At 31.7% G+C, this 17,342-nt stretch overlaps 1 protein-coding gene across 2 annotated transcripts in view; it reads left to right on the forward strand.

The window, feature by feature from the left end:
- LOC134696566 (TBC1 domain family member 1-like) overlaps positions 1-7,672 on the forward strand; it is a 37,281-nt gene extending 29,609 nt beyond the window's left edge. For both annotated transcript variants that reach the window (XM_063558420.1, XM_063558421.1), the window contains exons 16-18: positions 896-1,055; positions 1,556-1,725; positions 2,819-7,672. In XM_063558420.1, the coding sequence (XP_063414490.1) occupies positions 896-1,055; positions 1,556-1,725; positions 2,819-3,304 (816 nt within the window). In that variant the 3' untranslated portion in view covers positions 3,305-7,672. The remainder of the gene's footprint in view (positions 1-895; positions 1,056-1,555; positions 1,726-2,818) is intronic.
- The last annotated feature ends 9,670 nt before the right edge of the window (positions 7,673-17,342 follow it).

Here is a 17,342-nt window from a genome sequence, read left to right on the forward strand (position 1 = left end):
ATTATTATACTTTATCTATGCCTGATGATATAATTGTAATTATTACAAAAACATAGGACAGGTATGCTGATATTAAAGTATTATTTTATGTAATAAATTAAGCCTTTCAGATTGATGTAAAGTCACAAATTGCCAGTGTAAGATAACATTGCAATTTATAAGATCTACTTTGTTCAAATTGTTTTACAAAAAAAAAAAAAAGTTATTTTCACCTGTTATGTTCTCTGCTCATATTCAATAATAAATATTTGTGTGCTACTACTTGAGGCTTTACATTTTCTGGTCTGATCTTCTGTTCTTTCTTCCATCTCACTTGCTTCCGGTTAAAGCTTTGGTCAATGTTGTTTTTAGTCAGATCAACTTGAAACTTAGTAAACATATTCCCTATCATAAACATAAAAAATGATGGTGCAAGTCGGGCATCCATGCACTATGGACACATTCTTGTTTTTTATGCCCCATTTCTGGGCATTATGTTTTCTGTTCTGTTCCTTTGTCCATCTCTCTCACTTTGGGTTAAAGTTTTTGGTCAAGGTAGTTTTTGATGAAGTTGAAGTTCAATCAACTTGAAACTTAGTATGCATGTTCCCTATGGTATGATCTTGTCTAGTTTTAATGCCAAATTAGTTTTGAACCCGTTTTTACAGTCCACTGAACATAGAAAATGATAGAAAGTAGGGCATCCATGTACTATGGATACATTCTTGTTTTAAGTTTATTTCAATCAGGTTAACCTGTCTAAAACTCCCACTTACCATCACCTTAAAAAATAAAAGCATTCTGGCTAATTAAAAAGGATGGAAGCCATCTTTATGCTATAACAATAGACTTTGACCAATTTTCTCAAACCTTCCACTGAAAATAGTTTAATTATTCATGTACCATTACATTTTAGATACAACTGTATCAGTTGACAAGACTTATCCATGACAACTACAGAGATTTACATGACCATTTTGAGGAGCATGAGATAGCGCCAAACTTATATGCCACTCCATGGTTTCTAACGCTGTTCGCTTCACAGTATCCTCTGGGATTTGTTGCCAGAGTTTTTGGTAAGTTGATTCTTGTTTCTGTATTGATATGAGTAAAAGTGATCAGATTTCAATAATTTTGAATGAATTCTTGCTTTTTATGCCTCATTTATGGGCATCACAATTTCTGATCTGTGCATCTGTTCGTCTGTCCCGCTTCAGGTTAAAGTTTTTGATTGAGGTAGTTCTTGATGAAGTTGAAGTCAAATCAACTTGAAACTTGGTAAACATCTTCCCTATAGCTATGATATGATCTTTCTAATTTTAATGCCAAATTAGAGTTTTCACCCCATTTTCATGGTCCACTGAAGATAGTTTTTGATAATGTGGATGGGGCATACGTGTTGTACTAGGGACACATTCTTGTTTTTTAGTCTAAATTTAGAAATTTTTCTTAATTTTGTTCCGATATCATTAAATTATTCAATATATTGTAATATAAAAGAATTAAAAAAGTAATGCTTTTTATATGACAAAATGAATAAGTTGTTAGAATATTTTCTTGGTGTTTCTTTTTTCAGATCTCATATTAATGCAGGGTGCTGAGGTCATTTTAAAGGTTGGCCTCTTGTTGCTGGGAAACCACAAAGAGTTAATTTTACAGTGTAATTCCTTCGAATCAATAGTAGAATTTATTAAGACAACATTGCCTGAACTAGGTATTATACAGATGGAAAGGATTATTATACAGGTAAGATATGGCTTATTAAAGGCTACTGGTTATGAGTGGGTGACTTACTTAAGGGCATACGATACAGTTACAGTGAAGGTAATGACGTTGCTAACGTAATTTGTTATTTTCGCGACGTCAAACTGTGAGATATCGGGAAAAGATGCATTTTCAACTGATTTAATTTGAAAACGAGTTCATGGACCCCTATTTTTCAAAACGGCATTTTGTTTCATTTTGCAGGGAGATTATGTGACCCAAATTTTATAAAACTGTAAATAGAGGATTTTTTTTTTTTAGATAAACATGCAGTGAAAAATTACGTTTTTTCCTCAATTCATGAACATTTGATAAATATGAGTTATTTCTGAATATAAAATTGCATATTTTTTTTGGATATTTATAAAATACAGAAATTACCGATTATTCAACAAAAACCGATTTGTGTTTATCTTTTTTAACAAAAAAGTTATGTCTTTCTTTCGAAAAAGAAATTACGGCCACAAATCTGAATTTTGAGCAAATACATAAAATTTCGACCTCATTTTACTCAAAAAGTAGCACATGAAGGTATAATTTTTATTACATATTTGATTTAATCAGGTAAAAAATAGCCTTTATGCAAATTTTCATGAACTTGTAAATACAGGATCAAAACTGTATCGTATGCCCTTAAGAAAAAAGGGACAATTTTTATACTGCAACAAAAATTTTAATTTTAATACAAGTTTATGGATTTCTATAAAATTGTATCAAAGGTTTTGTACCACCAAAGGAAGGTTTTGTTTGATTTGGTAAATAATTTTTTAAACTGTAGATCTCTTAGAAATTATACCACATGGTTCCATACCACCCATACCACAAAAACGGAAGATTGAGATTGACTTTGTGGTACTGGTCCAAACTTTTATGAATTAGGTGCCAAAAAAAAGGATTTTCTTGTTTTCAGAGAATAACTTGTATATAAGTTTATGGATCTCTATGAAGTTGTATATGGTTCCACATTAGATAAGGAATGCTTTCTATGGAACTAAGCATGCATTTGAATTTTTACTATAGTATAATTTACCTTTTTGGTGGATTCTCTTGTACATCCTTAATTGTTATTTTTCAGGTGTTTGAGTTAGATATTTCTAAGCAGCTTCAAGCTTATGAAGTAGAATACCACGTCCTGAGAGAGGAGATGATCTATTCTCCTTCCTCGGGAGATACAGATAAAATAAAGAAACTCGAAGACATGAATCAACGACTAAAACAACAAAACAACGAGCTCCTGGAGAGACTACAAAACATGAACAGTCACCAACATAGTCTGGATATCGTCATACATAACACACAGACCAGTGAAACTAAGTTAAAATCACATATAAAAACATTAGAAATAGAAAGGAAAGCATTGTTAAATGCTATTATGAAACTAAGACAATTAATTCCTGAGGAACAGTTTCAGAAACTGGATATCTTATTACCTCCCTTGTCACCTAGTATACAATCCTCCCCAATTCATCAGGCAAAAAATTTACGAATCGGTGGAAATTCTAGAGCTCATCATCATGTATCTAGAAGTAAAAGTTCACCACTGGCACATACACCTGAATAGAAACGATAATATAACACTGGATTCATCTTATAAACAATTAAACAAAAGAGAAAACAACATTCCATTTCTTTAATATTAATAAATTTTAAATGTCGGGGCTGTTCCGTTAAAATGAATGTGGGAGGGTAGGATTGGAATTTTTATTTTTAACCATCAGTAGCTGGTCTTTCAGGAATGTTGAAAGTCCCTCACCCTCTAGATTATCTTTTTGATTTTTAATATAAAGATATGATATTCATTTGCCAAAATATTAGTGCTTGAAGATGTCTTTGGTCAGACCACAATACTCACCCAAATCAACCTATTTGCTCTGTGCTTTGTAGTTAGGAATTATTTATAATTGATTCATGTAGTTGTGATAGAATGCCAAAATGAATTTTAATTGAGATTTTTATGATACAATGCAATAGTCTATATGTAATGTTTCATCAAATGACATGTTTATTATAGACATGTGATTTTTTATGTGTGAAGTGAAGGTCAGTTTTAGTATAAACTGTATTTTTGAATTAAGTTATTATAATACTTTACTATAATATTTAAGGTAGACCTTTAGTTTTTCCTTTTTCATTTAATTCTAGAATACTTTTATACAGTTCCCTTTAATACAAAACCAAGATTTCATGGTTTGATGAATATGTAAATTGAGTCGAGAATCCCTTTCGTTTAAAACAATGGAAATAGTATTGTGCCATACAAAATAAAAATCTGCTGATAACCTAATAAAATCAAAACCTGCAATGGACTTTATACGGTTGTAATGAAGTAATACTTGTTATCTTATGTTAATTGTATTTTTATTCTTTTTAAAAAGTCTTTAAAATCCTGTCCAATGAGAAACCAATTATTATTTGAATATATATTCAAAAGAGGAATTATTGTAAAAATAATGTATTATAGAATCATTGTGACGAATTGTAGGGTAGTTTATCAAATTGTTTTTTAATAAAAGGAAATAGGGTAATTAGAAAGGAAACCATTTAATTTTTGCATGCATGAAACGATTCTCATTAATAATTGTATGTAAAAAATGTTATACTTGGTGGAGATGATTCCAGCTTGTTGACAAATTATACCACACATTTTGTGTATTTACTTTTTCGGTAGAAGAAAAAAATCATTGTGTATTTTTCTTACATCTTGAATGAAATTACAGGGCCAATAAGAATTGGAACTTGATCAGGATTATCATTGAATAGTCACTTTTCATAGAAATATGTGAATCAACTCATTTCTGTTATTTTATTTTATCTATTTGTTTCCAGAACCTCTGAAATGGATTATGGCTACATTGAATGGAAAGAAATATTGAACAAATAAACTCTAGATGTCTTTCTTTCTAAATTATATGATAAGAAGATAAGTTGTGTTCTCCAATGAGACAACTCTCAACCAGAGTCTAAATGACACATAAAATATTTCCATATTAACAATCTGTCATTCATTGTGATATATATATGATAGTGAATGATCAGCTTCAGATTTGACTTCTACATGCACTTGCTAAGCCTTTAGCTTTGTTTGCTCACCTCATACTAATCATGGCCCAGTCATAATTTTATCGGTATAGGCTTATACCGTATAGTGGTATATTTTCGCAGGTGCAAATTTTGGTGTATTTTGGCGGATAAAACAAAATCGCCAAAACAAATTCTGCCAAATTGAAACGGCACACACAAAGGTTTTGATAAAAGTTTTGAATCCACCAAAATATTTCGTAAACCTTATTCAATGAAAATTGCGAAATTTTACACCCACGAAAATAACCTGCTATACAGTATACTGTCATGTAAACCATTTATGTTTTTATATCAGTATTCTATTTTAAATGTCACAAATACAAATAGTTATTGGTAAATAATTTAATTTTGGATGTAACACATCTTCTGATTGGCTGATGTTTTTTTGTTATCAGCCCATAGACATAATTTAGTCATGTGACCGTGAAGTCATCAATGTTTTTTCATGGTTTTCTTCGGTTTAAAATGTAATTTAGAATTAAGAAATGACTGTAATATTTTTTGCTGTCTATTCGAAATAACATAAAAATGTTAAATAACCTGCTACACGCATTATTCAGTGTGCATCACATTTTTTATGTTATTTCTTCATAGACAGAAAAAATATATCAGTCATTATTGAAGGATAAAAATGTTTTAACAATGAGATTTTGATATGAGTTATTTATTGACTGTAAATAATCTATTTTTATTGAACAAAGGGTCTATTACCTCAACTATATGTTTGTCTCAGAAAGATCTCTTTCAGTTGTGAGATTATATTTATATGTAGAACATATCATTTTCAAAGATCTTAATAACGCATCAGAATCAGTATTTTATATAATGCATATAAAGTCGGGTAAGCCTTACAAAATATATTAGCTTCTCAGACTAATTGAAACAATTTTTTATTAGGAAGTGAGTGTTTTTATCAATGGTTTAGCTGAAACTACATTGAATGACACCAAAGACTTTGCCAACTTTGTGACATGTTTTTCAATATATTTGACATCTAATAACTTTTTACCAAAGTGTTGGTAAACAGTACTGAGATCTGGAATTAAGAGTTTATAGATTTGTAGATTTAAAAGAATCTCAGTGTAACCTCATTAGAATTGGTAGACACAACAGTGACTGGGAAGTTAATAATATTTTGTAGGCCTTAAAGATCTCCTCATAATCACAATTTCATTAATTGTCATGGTTTAAATTTGTACCAACTACTTAATCATTCTTATCATAATTGATACTACAATACATCATTTCCATGAGATTTTTGTTAGGAATGAGACATATTACAGTGAATGTTACAAAATCATGATTGGTCAACCCCAAAACAATCTGATGAGTGCTGTGGATTAATTATTTTTCATGGATTTTATTGATACATGTACAAGTGAAGCATAAAATGAAATGTTCAATAAATGATATATTTTCTATGGGATTGTATTCGATTGTATGGAAATCAAATATCCACGAACATGCAAGTTTTTCTCAATCTACTAAAATTGGTATTCATAAAAATATAATTTTTATATGAATCTTCAGTATGTAAATCTCAGATCAAATCACACATATTATTGTAGGTTTAATTATTTGCTTTATCTCAGGAAGATCTCATTTTCACAATTAAATTATCAAGGGGCATTTTAAGGTTTCTTTATTGACTGCGAATACCAATGGTTGAAGTCATAAAACTTTGCTCAGTGCTTAATTGGAGCACAAAAATCATGCTCTAAACACCAAATCCTGTATTTTGATTGGTTGATTCTCGAGTCTGAGTACAAAAATCATGCTCTAAAATTTTATGACCGCAAGGCCAGGGGTGTCTTCTGAATGGAATAAAGTGTTTGCTTATCCTTACAATTTCAGTTATTAGGTGGAAGGGCTTGACAATTCAGTTAACTGTGCATAATAATTGAAACAAAATACATGATCAAACATTAGACAATATATATTATATATATGTAGTATCTTTTTTCATGATAAGTATTTTGAGGAATATTTCATCTTGGTTTCATGTATATAATATTTTAGTTGTCTGGTAGTAACCTTATAATGAAGAAGCCAACCATATAGTGTCAAGTGAAGGCTTTTGCTGCATTACAATTAGTTGCTTTTCACCAATTACATTCAGCGCAAGCCTGCACTTTTTTTTTTCTCTATGTTATTTTAGGGAAATTGAATTTTATTTAAGCTTTACAAAGCATATTTACATACATTTTCAAATATCATGCATTCAAAGTACTTTTATTCCTTGAAGGAGGTCTTTAAATGTACATTCATCATTCAGAACATGATATATATTTCCTTACTTTCATGACAATCTTAATTATCTCCAGGGTAAGATTGTTAAAAGTATGTCAATAGAACTAGACATTAGATTACAAGTTGATTATTGCTAGTCAGTAATATGTTACAATCAGAAGTGAATATTAAAGGGTAATCATTGTTTTATACTACAATACTGCAGCCTAAACTTGGTATATATAATTATTAGTGGATAGAAACCTAAACTTAAACTGCATCACACACAAAATGTGTTTGTTGGTTCCGTGCACAAGACAGAAACTTGAACTGATACACTTAAATAATTTTCTTATGTATAAGTATTTTTATTACAAATCATTGCATTAGAGCTGGGCTCTGTGACTATAATTAACCGTTTTATTTAAAACATGATGACTATATAGTATTAGATAGTGCACAATTTTGAAATTATTTGTTTATATTGTTTTTCTTTTGTTATTGCTTATTTTTTTCCTTATATTTGATTTTTAATTATGTATAGAAAAGTATGATGGAAGTAATGAATTGGTTTATTTGTTGTCGATAGCAAAAATTGAAATAAATTATAAAATACAAATCTCTTTCATTTTTTTGGTGAACATTGCATGAAATGCAGTCGAAACCCTATGTTACTGATTTAATATCTCAATCTTCCAAGCCTTTTCACTACCTTTTTGATACTCAACATAGTGCATTGATTATAACATTCTATACATCCTATCCATGAACATTCACAGAGATTTATCAATGTAAATAAATGCTCAAATATTCAATCACAAAAACGATGTAACACTGTCAAGAAAACTACTTTTGCAAGGTGCAGGAATCTTGTATCTGTTCTAAAAATATAAATGATGTCATTGTTTTAGTCATCTTTAAGTCATCAAAAATTGGATTATGTTTACATTATCAGGTGTAAATAACTTGAAATAATGACCGAGGAGTTAAGAGCTACAGTACACTGTATGGCTTTAAATAATGAGCATCTTGGTTATTGTCAAGGATAAGGTATTTTTCCCTGCAGTTGGGTGTAACTTTATATCTAGTCTAAGCACCATTGCAAAAGTAGAGGCCTATGGTGCCATTAGATGAAATATAAGAGTAGAACAGGATACATTTCAATGAGAAAGTGCCTCAATAACTTCAGACATTAAAACACATCTATATGCAAGATAAAAATTAAGTATAATGGATAGCACATCATTTAAAAATAGTCAATGTTACAGTTTGTTAGTGTATTACACAATAGTGATGATCCCATGCTCACTTGAATTTTATGGTTGTCATACAGGTGAGAGGGTCAGCTAGCTATAGACCTGAGTTTTGGTCCACTGTTTATTTGTGACAGAGGATTCCTGTTTTTAGTCATATGATTAAGGACTTTCTGTTCGAATTTTCCTGTGAGTTCAGTATTTTTATGATTATTTTTGGCTCAAAATGCCAAGGAACTATAACTATTACTTGACATTTGTAACTGGTCTTTATTGAATTTATGAAAATCTCCACAAAAGTGTGATGATGATTGGGAACTAATCTGTGTACAATCATACTAATAGTATCTAGTAAAACAAGTGTTACTGCCTGCCAACCAACATGGAGGTCATGTCTCAAAATAGAAAAAGAAGTGGTAAACTGCAAGTTTGTCTGTTAAATGTCAAGATATTTTAACTTGAATCTGCAGACAAATCTTTCCAGGAGCAGTTGCTCTTAATTTACCAATTATTTTTATGTTTGCCTTTTATCTTGAGAACTTATAAGAAAGAGTGAAATAATGTAGCAGACAAGATCTAAAAATAATTAAACATGGCCAAAATCATCAGTAAACTTGTGCCATAACTATAGCAGCTTTAAGAAAATGAGAGCTACAAAATGATCAATAAGACTTGATTTACTGTACTGAAATAAAAATAAGAATGTTATTTTAATGAAATTTTAAGCCAATTAATAGATCTTCTTCATGCATAGCCCTGAATTAATGATTGTTAGGAAATTTTTCGATTTTATACCACCACAAAAAAAAAACGTATACTGGTATCACGTTGTTGTCTGCGTCGTGCGAAGACAGATGGTTTCCAGATAATAACCTAATTATAGTTATCTACAAAATTTTAACACTAGGTTCAAAATCACTAAAGGAAGTTTAGGATTGATTTTGGGGTTTAGGGTCCCAAGGGTTTAGGATGAGGGGCCCTAATAAGCATGTCTGAAGTTTCCAGACAATAACTTGTTTTTAAGTTTATGAAATTCTCTGAAATTATACTACAAGATTCCATCCTACAAAGAGATGGTTAGGATTGAATTTAGAGGGTTATGCCTAAACCAAGTAGGAAATAGGACAAAAAAAGGGGGGAAACAAGTTTTTTTTTTTAGTTAAAAGATAATTGAGACAATTTAAAAGCAGTGTAAGGGAGGTAATCCAAATTTATTTAAAGAACAATGTTTGATTATCTCCCTTACACTGCTTGTAAATTATGTATGATTGTCTTGAGGTTATTAGCTGTCAATTTAATTTTGTAGTTACAATTAATTAATATTAATTTTAGCCATGATTATGTATGTCATTTTATATTTTAAGACTTTTATAATTTATCTAAATTGGGTAATTATGGTTGCAAACTCCATTAGAATTTTAAAACAATAAAATTAGTAATATTCAACAGCAAAGTGTATTGCACAAAAGCAAAAAAAAAGTAACTTTTTTTTTGGGGGGGGGGGGGGGGGGGTTGCTTCGCAACAGCATAGTGTATTGCACAAAAGCAAAAAAAAATGAATATAAATTCAAATCATATAACCAATTTTAAGTTCTTTGACTACAGTTACTCTGTGTCATATATTACAATATCTTTATTCTCATAACCATTGCAGATACATAGGTACATGTCAGAAACTAATGGTGTGTCAAAAATTTAATAGCAATTCAAAATCAGACATGTATGAAGACGGTGAATATTGTGTCCGTTTTGGCCCCAACTTTTCATGGTTGGATATCTGCGGTCGTATCCAGCTGCGCTTAGTGAAGCAATTTATTGGTTATTATCTTGAATACTATTATAGATAAAGATAAATTTTTAACAGCAAAAATGTTCAGCAAAGTAAGATCTACAAATAAGTTGATATAAGTAAATTGTCAACTTACCACTATATTATAAGGAGTTATTGACCTATAAAGACCTTTTTCACAATTTGTTCATCTAGTTTGCTAACTTTAAAAAAAAATTCTATCGATTTTAGGCTAGCCAAACTTGATCTGAATGAGTTTCAGAGTACTTCGTATGAAGTTTGTATTTAAAATTTCCTTGTACATCAAGAGAAGTAGTCACTATGACTGAAATGGAACATTTTTTTTCACAACAGCAATGTATTTGTCCCAGTGCTGGCCAACTTTAATACATGTACACAATATAATCAATTTCAGTTCCATAGGATTAAACACAAATGGGGCATCTCAGTTGTTACTAGCCTTTGATGGAACAATTGTATTTAACGATGATTTAGATAAAGTAGGTTGTCTCCAACGTGTCTTCAAAGATGCTGGAAGACCCTCCACAGAAGATTTGTCTTTGGTATCACTAGTGAATTAATTTTCAGAAGATATTGTAGTAATTCGAAGATATAAGAAGATGAGGTATGAGTACCAATTAGACCGAATTTTGTTCACTAACTGCGGTGCTAGTTAATGTTGACCTTGCGGTTGAAAGACTGTCATGATTGATTTAAGGGAATTAATTCGATTCACCCGAGAGAACTGCTGTCGTTTTCATATGACATGGTTGTGAAAGAATCAACGGTTAGAACTCTCTAGTTGTCAGATGTGAAATTTCATAATCCTTTATTAAAAACAAGCGATCAACATGTATATAAATTTGGTGAGACTCAAAATGAATATTAATTTATTGACTAGCAGCTATATCATAGATTTAAAAATACAACTATAAAAATCCTTGGTTATTCATGTATGTAAATACTTTTTTTATTTCACAGAAGAAGAAGAAAATGGTAGAGTTTGTTGATTTTTTTAAAATAAAAGATAGTTCTTTTTCTGTTCATTTACTGGATAATATATAGTTCTCTAAACTATCAAGGACTTATTGAAATATTTCAATTTTGTGGGAAACAAAAAGCAAAAGTCCTAAAAGTAAAAACACATATGTGTAAGGGTTCCGCAGAACCCATGCCAGTGCCTCGCCTACTTTTGCTGTTAATGGCAGTCAGGCTCAACAAAAATGAGGGGGGGGGGTCAATTATTCCGATTCTATCTTTTGATTGTAAGAAGCTTTAGTTCAAGTTTTTTTAAAAATCAAGGATAGTTTATGCATCTCATAAATGTTTTAAAAACTTTAACTGCATACTGTATGTAATATTAAATGGAAGAAAAACAAAGTGATCATAATCAATTTACATGTAAACTTCTGTCCAAGTTTGGTACAAATCGAGGATAGTTTTAGAAAATCATTTAAAGTTTTAAAAGTTTAACCACAGAGCGTATGTAATGTTTCCTGGAGGAAAAACAAAGTCCATTTATAAGTAAAATACGGAAAAATGGAACTCATAAATGTTTTAAAAACTTTAACTGCATACTGTATGTAATATTAAATGGAAGAAAAACAAAGTGATCATAATCAATTTACATGTAAGCTTCTGTCCAAGTTTGGTACAAATCGAGGATAGTTTAAGAAAATCATTTAAAGTTTTAAAAGTTTAACCACAGAGCGTATGTAATGTATGTAATGAGGAAAAACAAAGTCCATTTATAAGTAAAATACGGAAAAATGGAACTTTTGTTTTTAACAATTTACTTCTGGATACTATCTCATAATCATAAACAAAGGAGTAGGTCCGGTAAGACCCCTTTTTGGCCCCAAAATATAACAGTTTTACAAAATTGTTAAAATGTAAACTTTTAGTTATTTATTGGACAGTTGAATGCTTCTGCTACATAAAAATGGGCTGTTTTTGACAATGAAATGCACATATATCGGGGTGTGGCACCATTAAGTCATGCTAAATTACTGAAATCATCAAAATTCTATCATTTTAGTTAAATTTTAGACGGTTTCCGTGTAAAACGAAAGTGGTCGCATTCGTGTTCATCCTTAATATTGAAATGTAAGTTGTATTTTATGATAATACAGAACATATATAAAGGTTGTGGATGAACACGGATGCGGCCACTTTCATTTTTGACAAAAACCATCTGAAAAGTGACGTTTTTTTGCATATTTGAGAGATTTTTCATATTTGAGCTTGAACCGGATCGTCTTTAATGACTAAATCAGTTAAATTCTTTCACAAAAACTAATTGAATCAAGTGAAATAAATACTTAAGTGTTTAAAAAGTGGTCAAAATCGTTCGTCAGATGAAACTGAAATTTGAGGCCAAAATGAGTCCTTACCGGACCTACTCCTTTTCAGAATCTGTCCAAGTTTAGTTAGCTCATTAACCACAGAGACGGTGAATATGTGTTGACGCCGCCGACGACGACGACGACGATGACACCGTCGACGGTATTTAGGATCGCTATGTCTCGCTTTTTCGACTAAAGTCGAAGACTCGACAAAAAGCGTAAATGTCTTATTAAAAAACACAAACGTCCCGCACTGGTCCACAAGGTGCCAACACATTTATGATATTATATAACCGACACACACAAAAGAAAATTTAGAGAATTATATCACTATGAAATAATTAAACACCTAAGTTTTAGAATATAGACAAAGATTAAAAACGAATTAATGTCACTACAAGTGTACATCAAAAGAACTCAGCAATAAAAGGAACTGAAAATAATGTTTGTATATATATAACCGTATGAGCACATCCGGATTAATTGCAATTATATATGTAAAAAAAATGATAATATTCCATTCTCAACTTTATTTAAACAACGCAACTTGAAATTTTCACACATATACAATAGTTATACTGGCACTAAACGAAATGACATTCAGTTTAAATCAACTCTGTAAAATTTTCTTTTAATTAATGTAATAAGCACAATCTTATTTAACAGATCAGAGTAAATTTAGAGTCCAAATGTTCTAAATTAAAACACCGTGACACTGACTCGAAAAGTTTTGGTCAGTCTCCGTTATTCTTATCATAAAAGTTATTATAAAGGAACATTTTTTGAAAAATATGAATGGACAATAAACTCAGTAAAAGAATTTGGCTGGTGGTTTATAGTTACCAAAATATAAATGACAAAAAAAAACCTTTACAAATAAACCACTTCCCCTCTACACCCTTTTTTGTGTAGATTTTCAAAATAAGTGACTTAGTATAAAAAAAGAAGATGTGGTATGATTGCCAATGAGACGACTATCCACAAAAGACCAAAATGACACAGACATTAACAACCATAGGTCACCATACGGCCTTCAACAATGAGCAAAGCCCATACCGCATAGTCAGCTATAAAAGGCCACGATAAGACCATGTAAAACAATTCAAACGAGAAAACTAACGGCCTTATTTATGTAGAAAGATTAAGTGTATCGCCGAAAGATTTTATTATTATAAATATATTCAGATACATATAAATCCGGGAACAGTATGCATCTGTTCCTCGGGGTGGGGGTGGTGGTGGTGGGGGTGGAGGGGTTCTAATCCCGAAATCCCAAGCAAAAAAAAACTTGAAACCTGATGTCCCGAATTTTAAGAAAATCAAATCAAACATCCCAAAATTAAAAAAAAGAATTCCAGGATCCCAAAATGTTTAATCCCGAAATCCCAAGCTTATAACATCTGACCCTGACATCCCGAAAAAGGTCTGCATCTACATCTACATCTCAATCTAATTAAAATATTGATCTCTGATTACGTTATACTGCAATCTAATTAAAATATTGATCTCTGATTACGTTATACTGCATATAACGTAATCAGAGATCAATATTTTAATTAGATTGATCTACATCTACATCTTACGGCGATCCATCACTACATTGATGACTATACGTCGGCACATCACATCTTAATAAAAAGTAACAATCTAATGAGTGCATTAATCAAAAATTAAATTCGTGCAAAAAATAAACAATAAATAAAAATAACTCATTTTCATATATGTACAAAGCTTTTATGAATTTTATTAAAGAAAATGGAATGTATATCATAATACCAAAATCTTGTGGTTCTGATTTTACCTTTTATCATTACAAGGGAAGAGATGCTTCCCAGATTGATTACTTCGTGCAGAGCAGTGACCTGATATCAACATACAGAACATTCGACAGGGAACCAACTATACTAACTCATCTACTCACAATCCCATTCTTGTGAAGACACCGTGTGAGATAAAACTATCAAATCAAAGAGATGGAAAACTAAATCAGTTAAGGATCAACTGGAATAAGATAGACAAAAAAGGATATGAAGAAGAAGATGAATCTAGATTAGCACTCATAGATGACAATGAACTCATACTGACATGTGACAATATATCAGATAATATCAATTCCATTTGTAAGATACTGTCAGAATCAGCAGTAAAGAATAGTAGTGTTCCTATAAATAGAAGGAAAAGAACAGGAAAACCAAGCAAAAAACCATGGGCGCCAGAAATTGCTAGTGCGGCGGCTAAGTCAAGCAAGATACACCATGCAAAATGGAAAGCTGCGGGCAAACCAACAAATCCAGAAAACGAGATTTATAAAAACAATAAGAACTCTAAGAAAAAACTAAGATCACTCCAAAGGAGGCTTGAAGCGACAAATAGAAACAACAAATACCAGGAACTAATGGAACTGAACGAAAGGAACGACAAAGGGTTTTACAAACTGGTGAGGAAACAACGTGACCCGTCGAACCCCTCAGGATCATCTTTGATATTTAAAGATAATCTTTTGAATGACCAAATTGAAATTACAGAGGCATTCGCTCAATACTTTGAAGAATTCTCAACACCATGTGAAAATGTGAACTTTGACAATGATCACTTTACAAATGTAAAGCGAGACATCACAAGTCTCAATGAACTATTTAAACATTCAAAAAACCATAACATACCAGTAACTACAACGGAAGAGGTAAAGAAAACTGTGCTATCGTTCAAAAATGGAAAATCCCCAGATGAAGAAAACATCACCGCTGAACATGTTAAGTTTGGAGGACAAACACTCATTTATATCTTGACAAATATCATCAACTTCATCTTTCAAAATCTTGATATCCCATCTTTACTAAAGAGTGGAATAGCCTGTCCAATATTGAAAAAGAATAAAGGAAAAAAGAAAACGGATCCAAACTCCTACAGAAAAATTGTCATCACTATGTTCATTGGAAAAATTGTTGAGAAGCTACATCTTCAAAACAACCAAGATTCAATAAACAAACAACAAAGTAGACTTCAGAAAGGATTTACCAAAGGACAAATGCCTGCAATTGCTGCCTTAATATTCACAGAGCTTATAACAGAGGCAAACAAGTCAAACTCAAGCCTGTATATAGCACTTATGGATGCCAAGAAGGCGTTTGATATCCTTTGGCACTTGGGTCTACTTAGAGAAATGTATAACTTTGGACTACATGGGGACAACTGGCTATTCTTCAAAAACTGGTACGAGGAAGTTACATCAAAAATAAAATGGAATGGAAACATCTCAAGACCTACCCAAGAACAACAAGGAGTGAGACAGGGAGTCGTATGGTCACCCACTGCTTACAAATTTTTTATCAATAAACTGTTAAAGACATTTGAGAAAATACAATTGGGGGCATATATTGGATGTACCTACTGCGGCATCCCAACTGTGGCCGACGATGTCACCTTCATATCGAAGAGCCCCACTGAGCTCCAAACAATGTTAGACGTACAAGCATATTATGCGAACAAACAGAGATATTTACTAAGTGAACAAAAGTCGACGATTCTAGTACTCAACGACAAAGAAAATAGATCATGGTCACTAAACAACAAAGACTTATCAACTTCTGAATCAGCTATGCATCTAGGAATTGAAAGGGACTCTACATCGAAATCAGGCTCAAAAGAGGTGATATGCAAGCGAGTGATTACAGCTAGAAAGACCACTTACTCTCTAATGGGTGCAGGGCTCCACGGGCTAAACGGTGTAAATCCACATGTTTCAGCACACCTTATTCAGATTTATGTGATACCCAGATTGCTGTATGGCTTAGATGTAATAAACATTTCAAGAAATGACATGGAGAAACTAGAGGTGTACCATAGGAAACTCGTGAAACAAATTCAACACCTTCCAATAAGATCAGCCAACTCAGCATCTCTCTTTCTACTAGGACGAATTCCTATCATAGGTGAAATTCACAAGAAAATCCTTAAAACATTCGGGAATATCATCAGGAACGACGAATCAGTGGAAAAAGATATTGCGATCCGTCAGCTTGCCATGAAATCAATCTGGTTTCTAAAAGTAGCCGAAATTGCGGATCAATATAACTTACCTTCTCCGCATGATCTCATTGACAACCCACCAATAAAAGAAACTTGGAACAAGCTGGTCAATCAAACAATTAGCAGTCATTTCATTTTAACTCTACAACAAGAAGCAGAGAATAAATCTACTTTAAAATATTTGAACTTAAGTGTTACAGTACCAGAAAAACCACACAACATCTGGACAAGCTGTGGTAATGAACCGTTTGCAATAATTATGGCACACTTAAAAGCCAAAATTGCAGTGGGAACAATCGTACTGCAAAGTTCAAAAGCAAAACATTCAAAGTCAGAAGTGTCACCAATTTGTCAGTTATGTCATATTGAGACGGAGGATATGATTCACTTTTTGATTAAATGCACAGTGCTGAAAACAACTAGATCACCATTTTTGCAGGAGTTAAAAACCTTTGTCAAAACATGCTTGAGAGGAGAGAATGATGAGACATTATTCCATGAATTGTTCAATAACAACGAGTATTTAGCTAGATTGATCATTGACTGTTCGTTTTTCCACTTTCTCAAAAATACAGAGAAAACTCGGATAGAAACAATCTCAAGAGGCTTATGCTACAAACTATACCAAAAGCGAGCAACTATATTGGCCGAAAATTCGTAATTACCACAGATTATGGGCAGGAGCTATTGTGAATGACTTAAAAGATGTAACAGTAGTGACAGATATTCCTTGAATCAATGTAAATAACAAGCGATTATAGGGATCCTTCTTAACCTAATGACTTAATGTAAATACCGTGTGATAAGATTTACATGATTTGTGTGTATATATATAACTATTCCGTAATATGTGAGTGTTTTATTATGATGTCT

This window comes from Mytilus trossulus, chromosome 14, assembly GCF_036588685.1.
Source record: "Mytilus trossulus isolate FHL-02 chromosome 14, PNRI_Mtr1.1.1.hap1, whole genome shotgun sequence".
NCBI classification, from domain to species: domain Eukaryota; kingdom Metazoa; phylum Mollusca; class Bivalvia; order Mytilida; family Mytilidae; genus Mytilus; species Mytilus trossulus.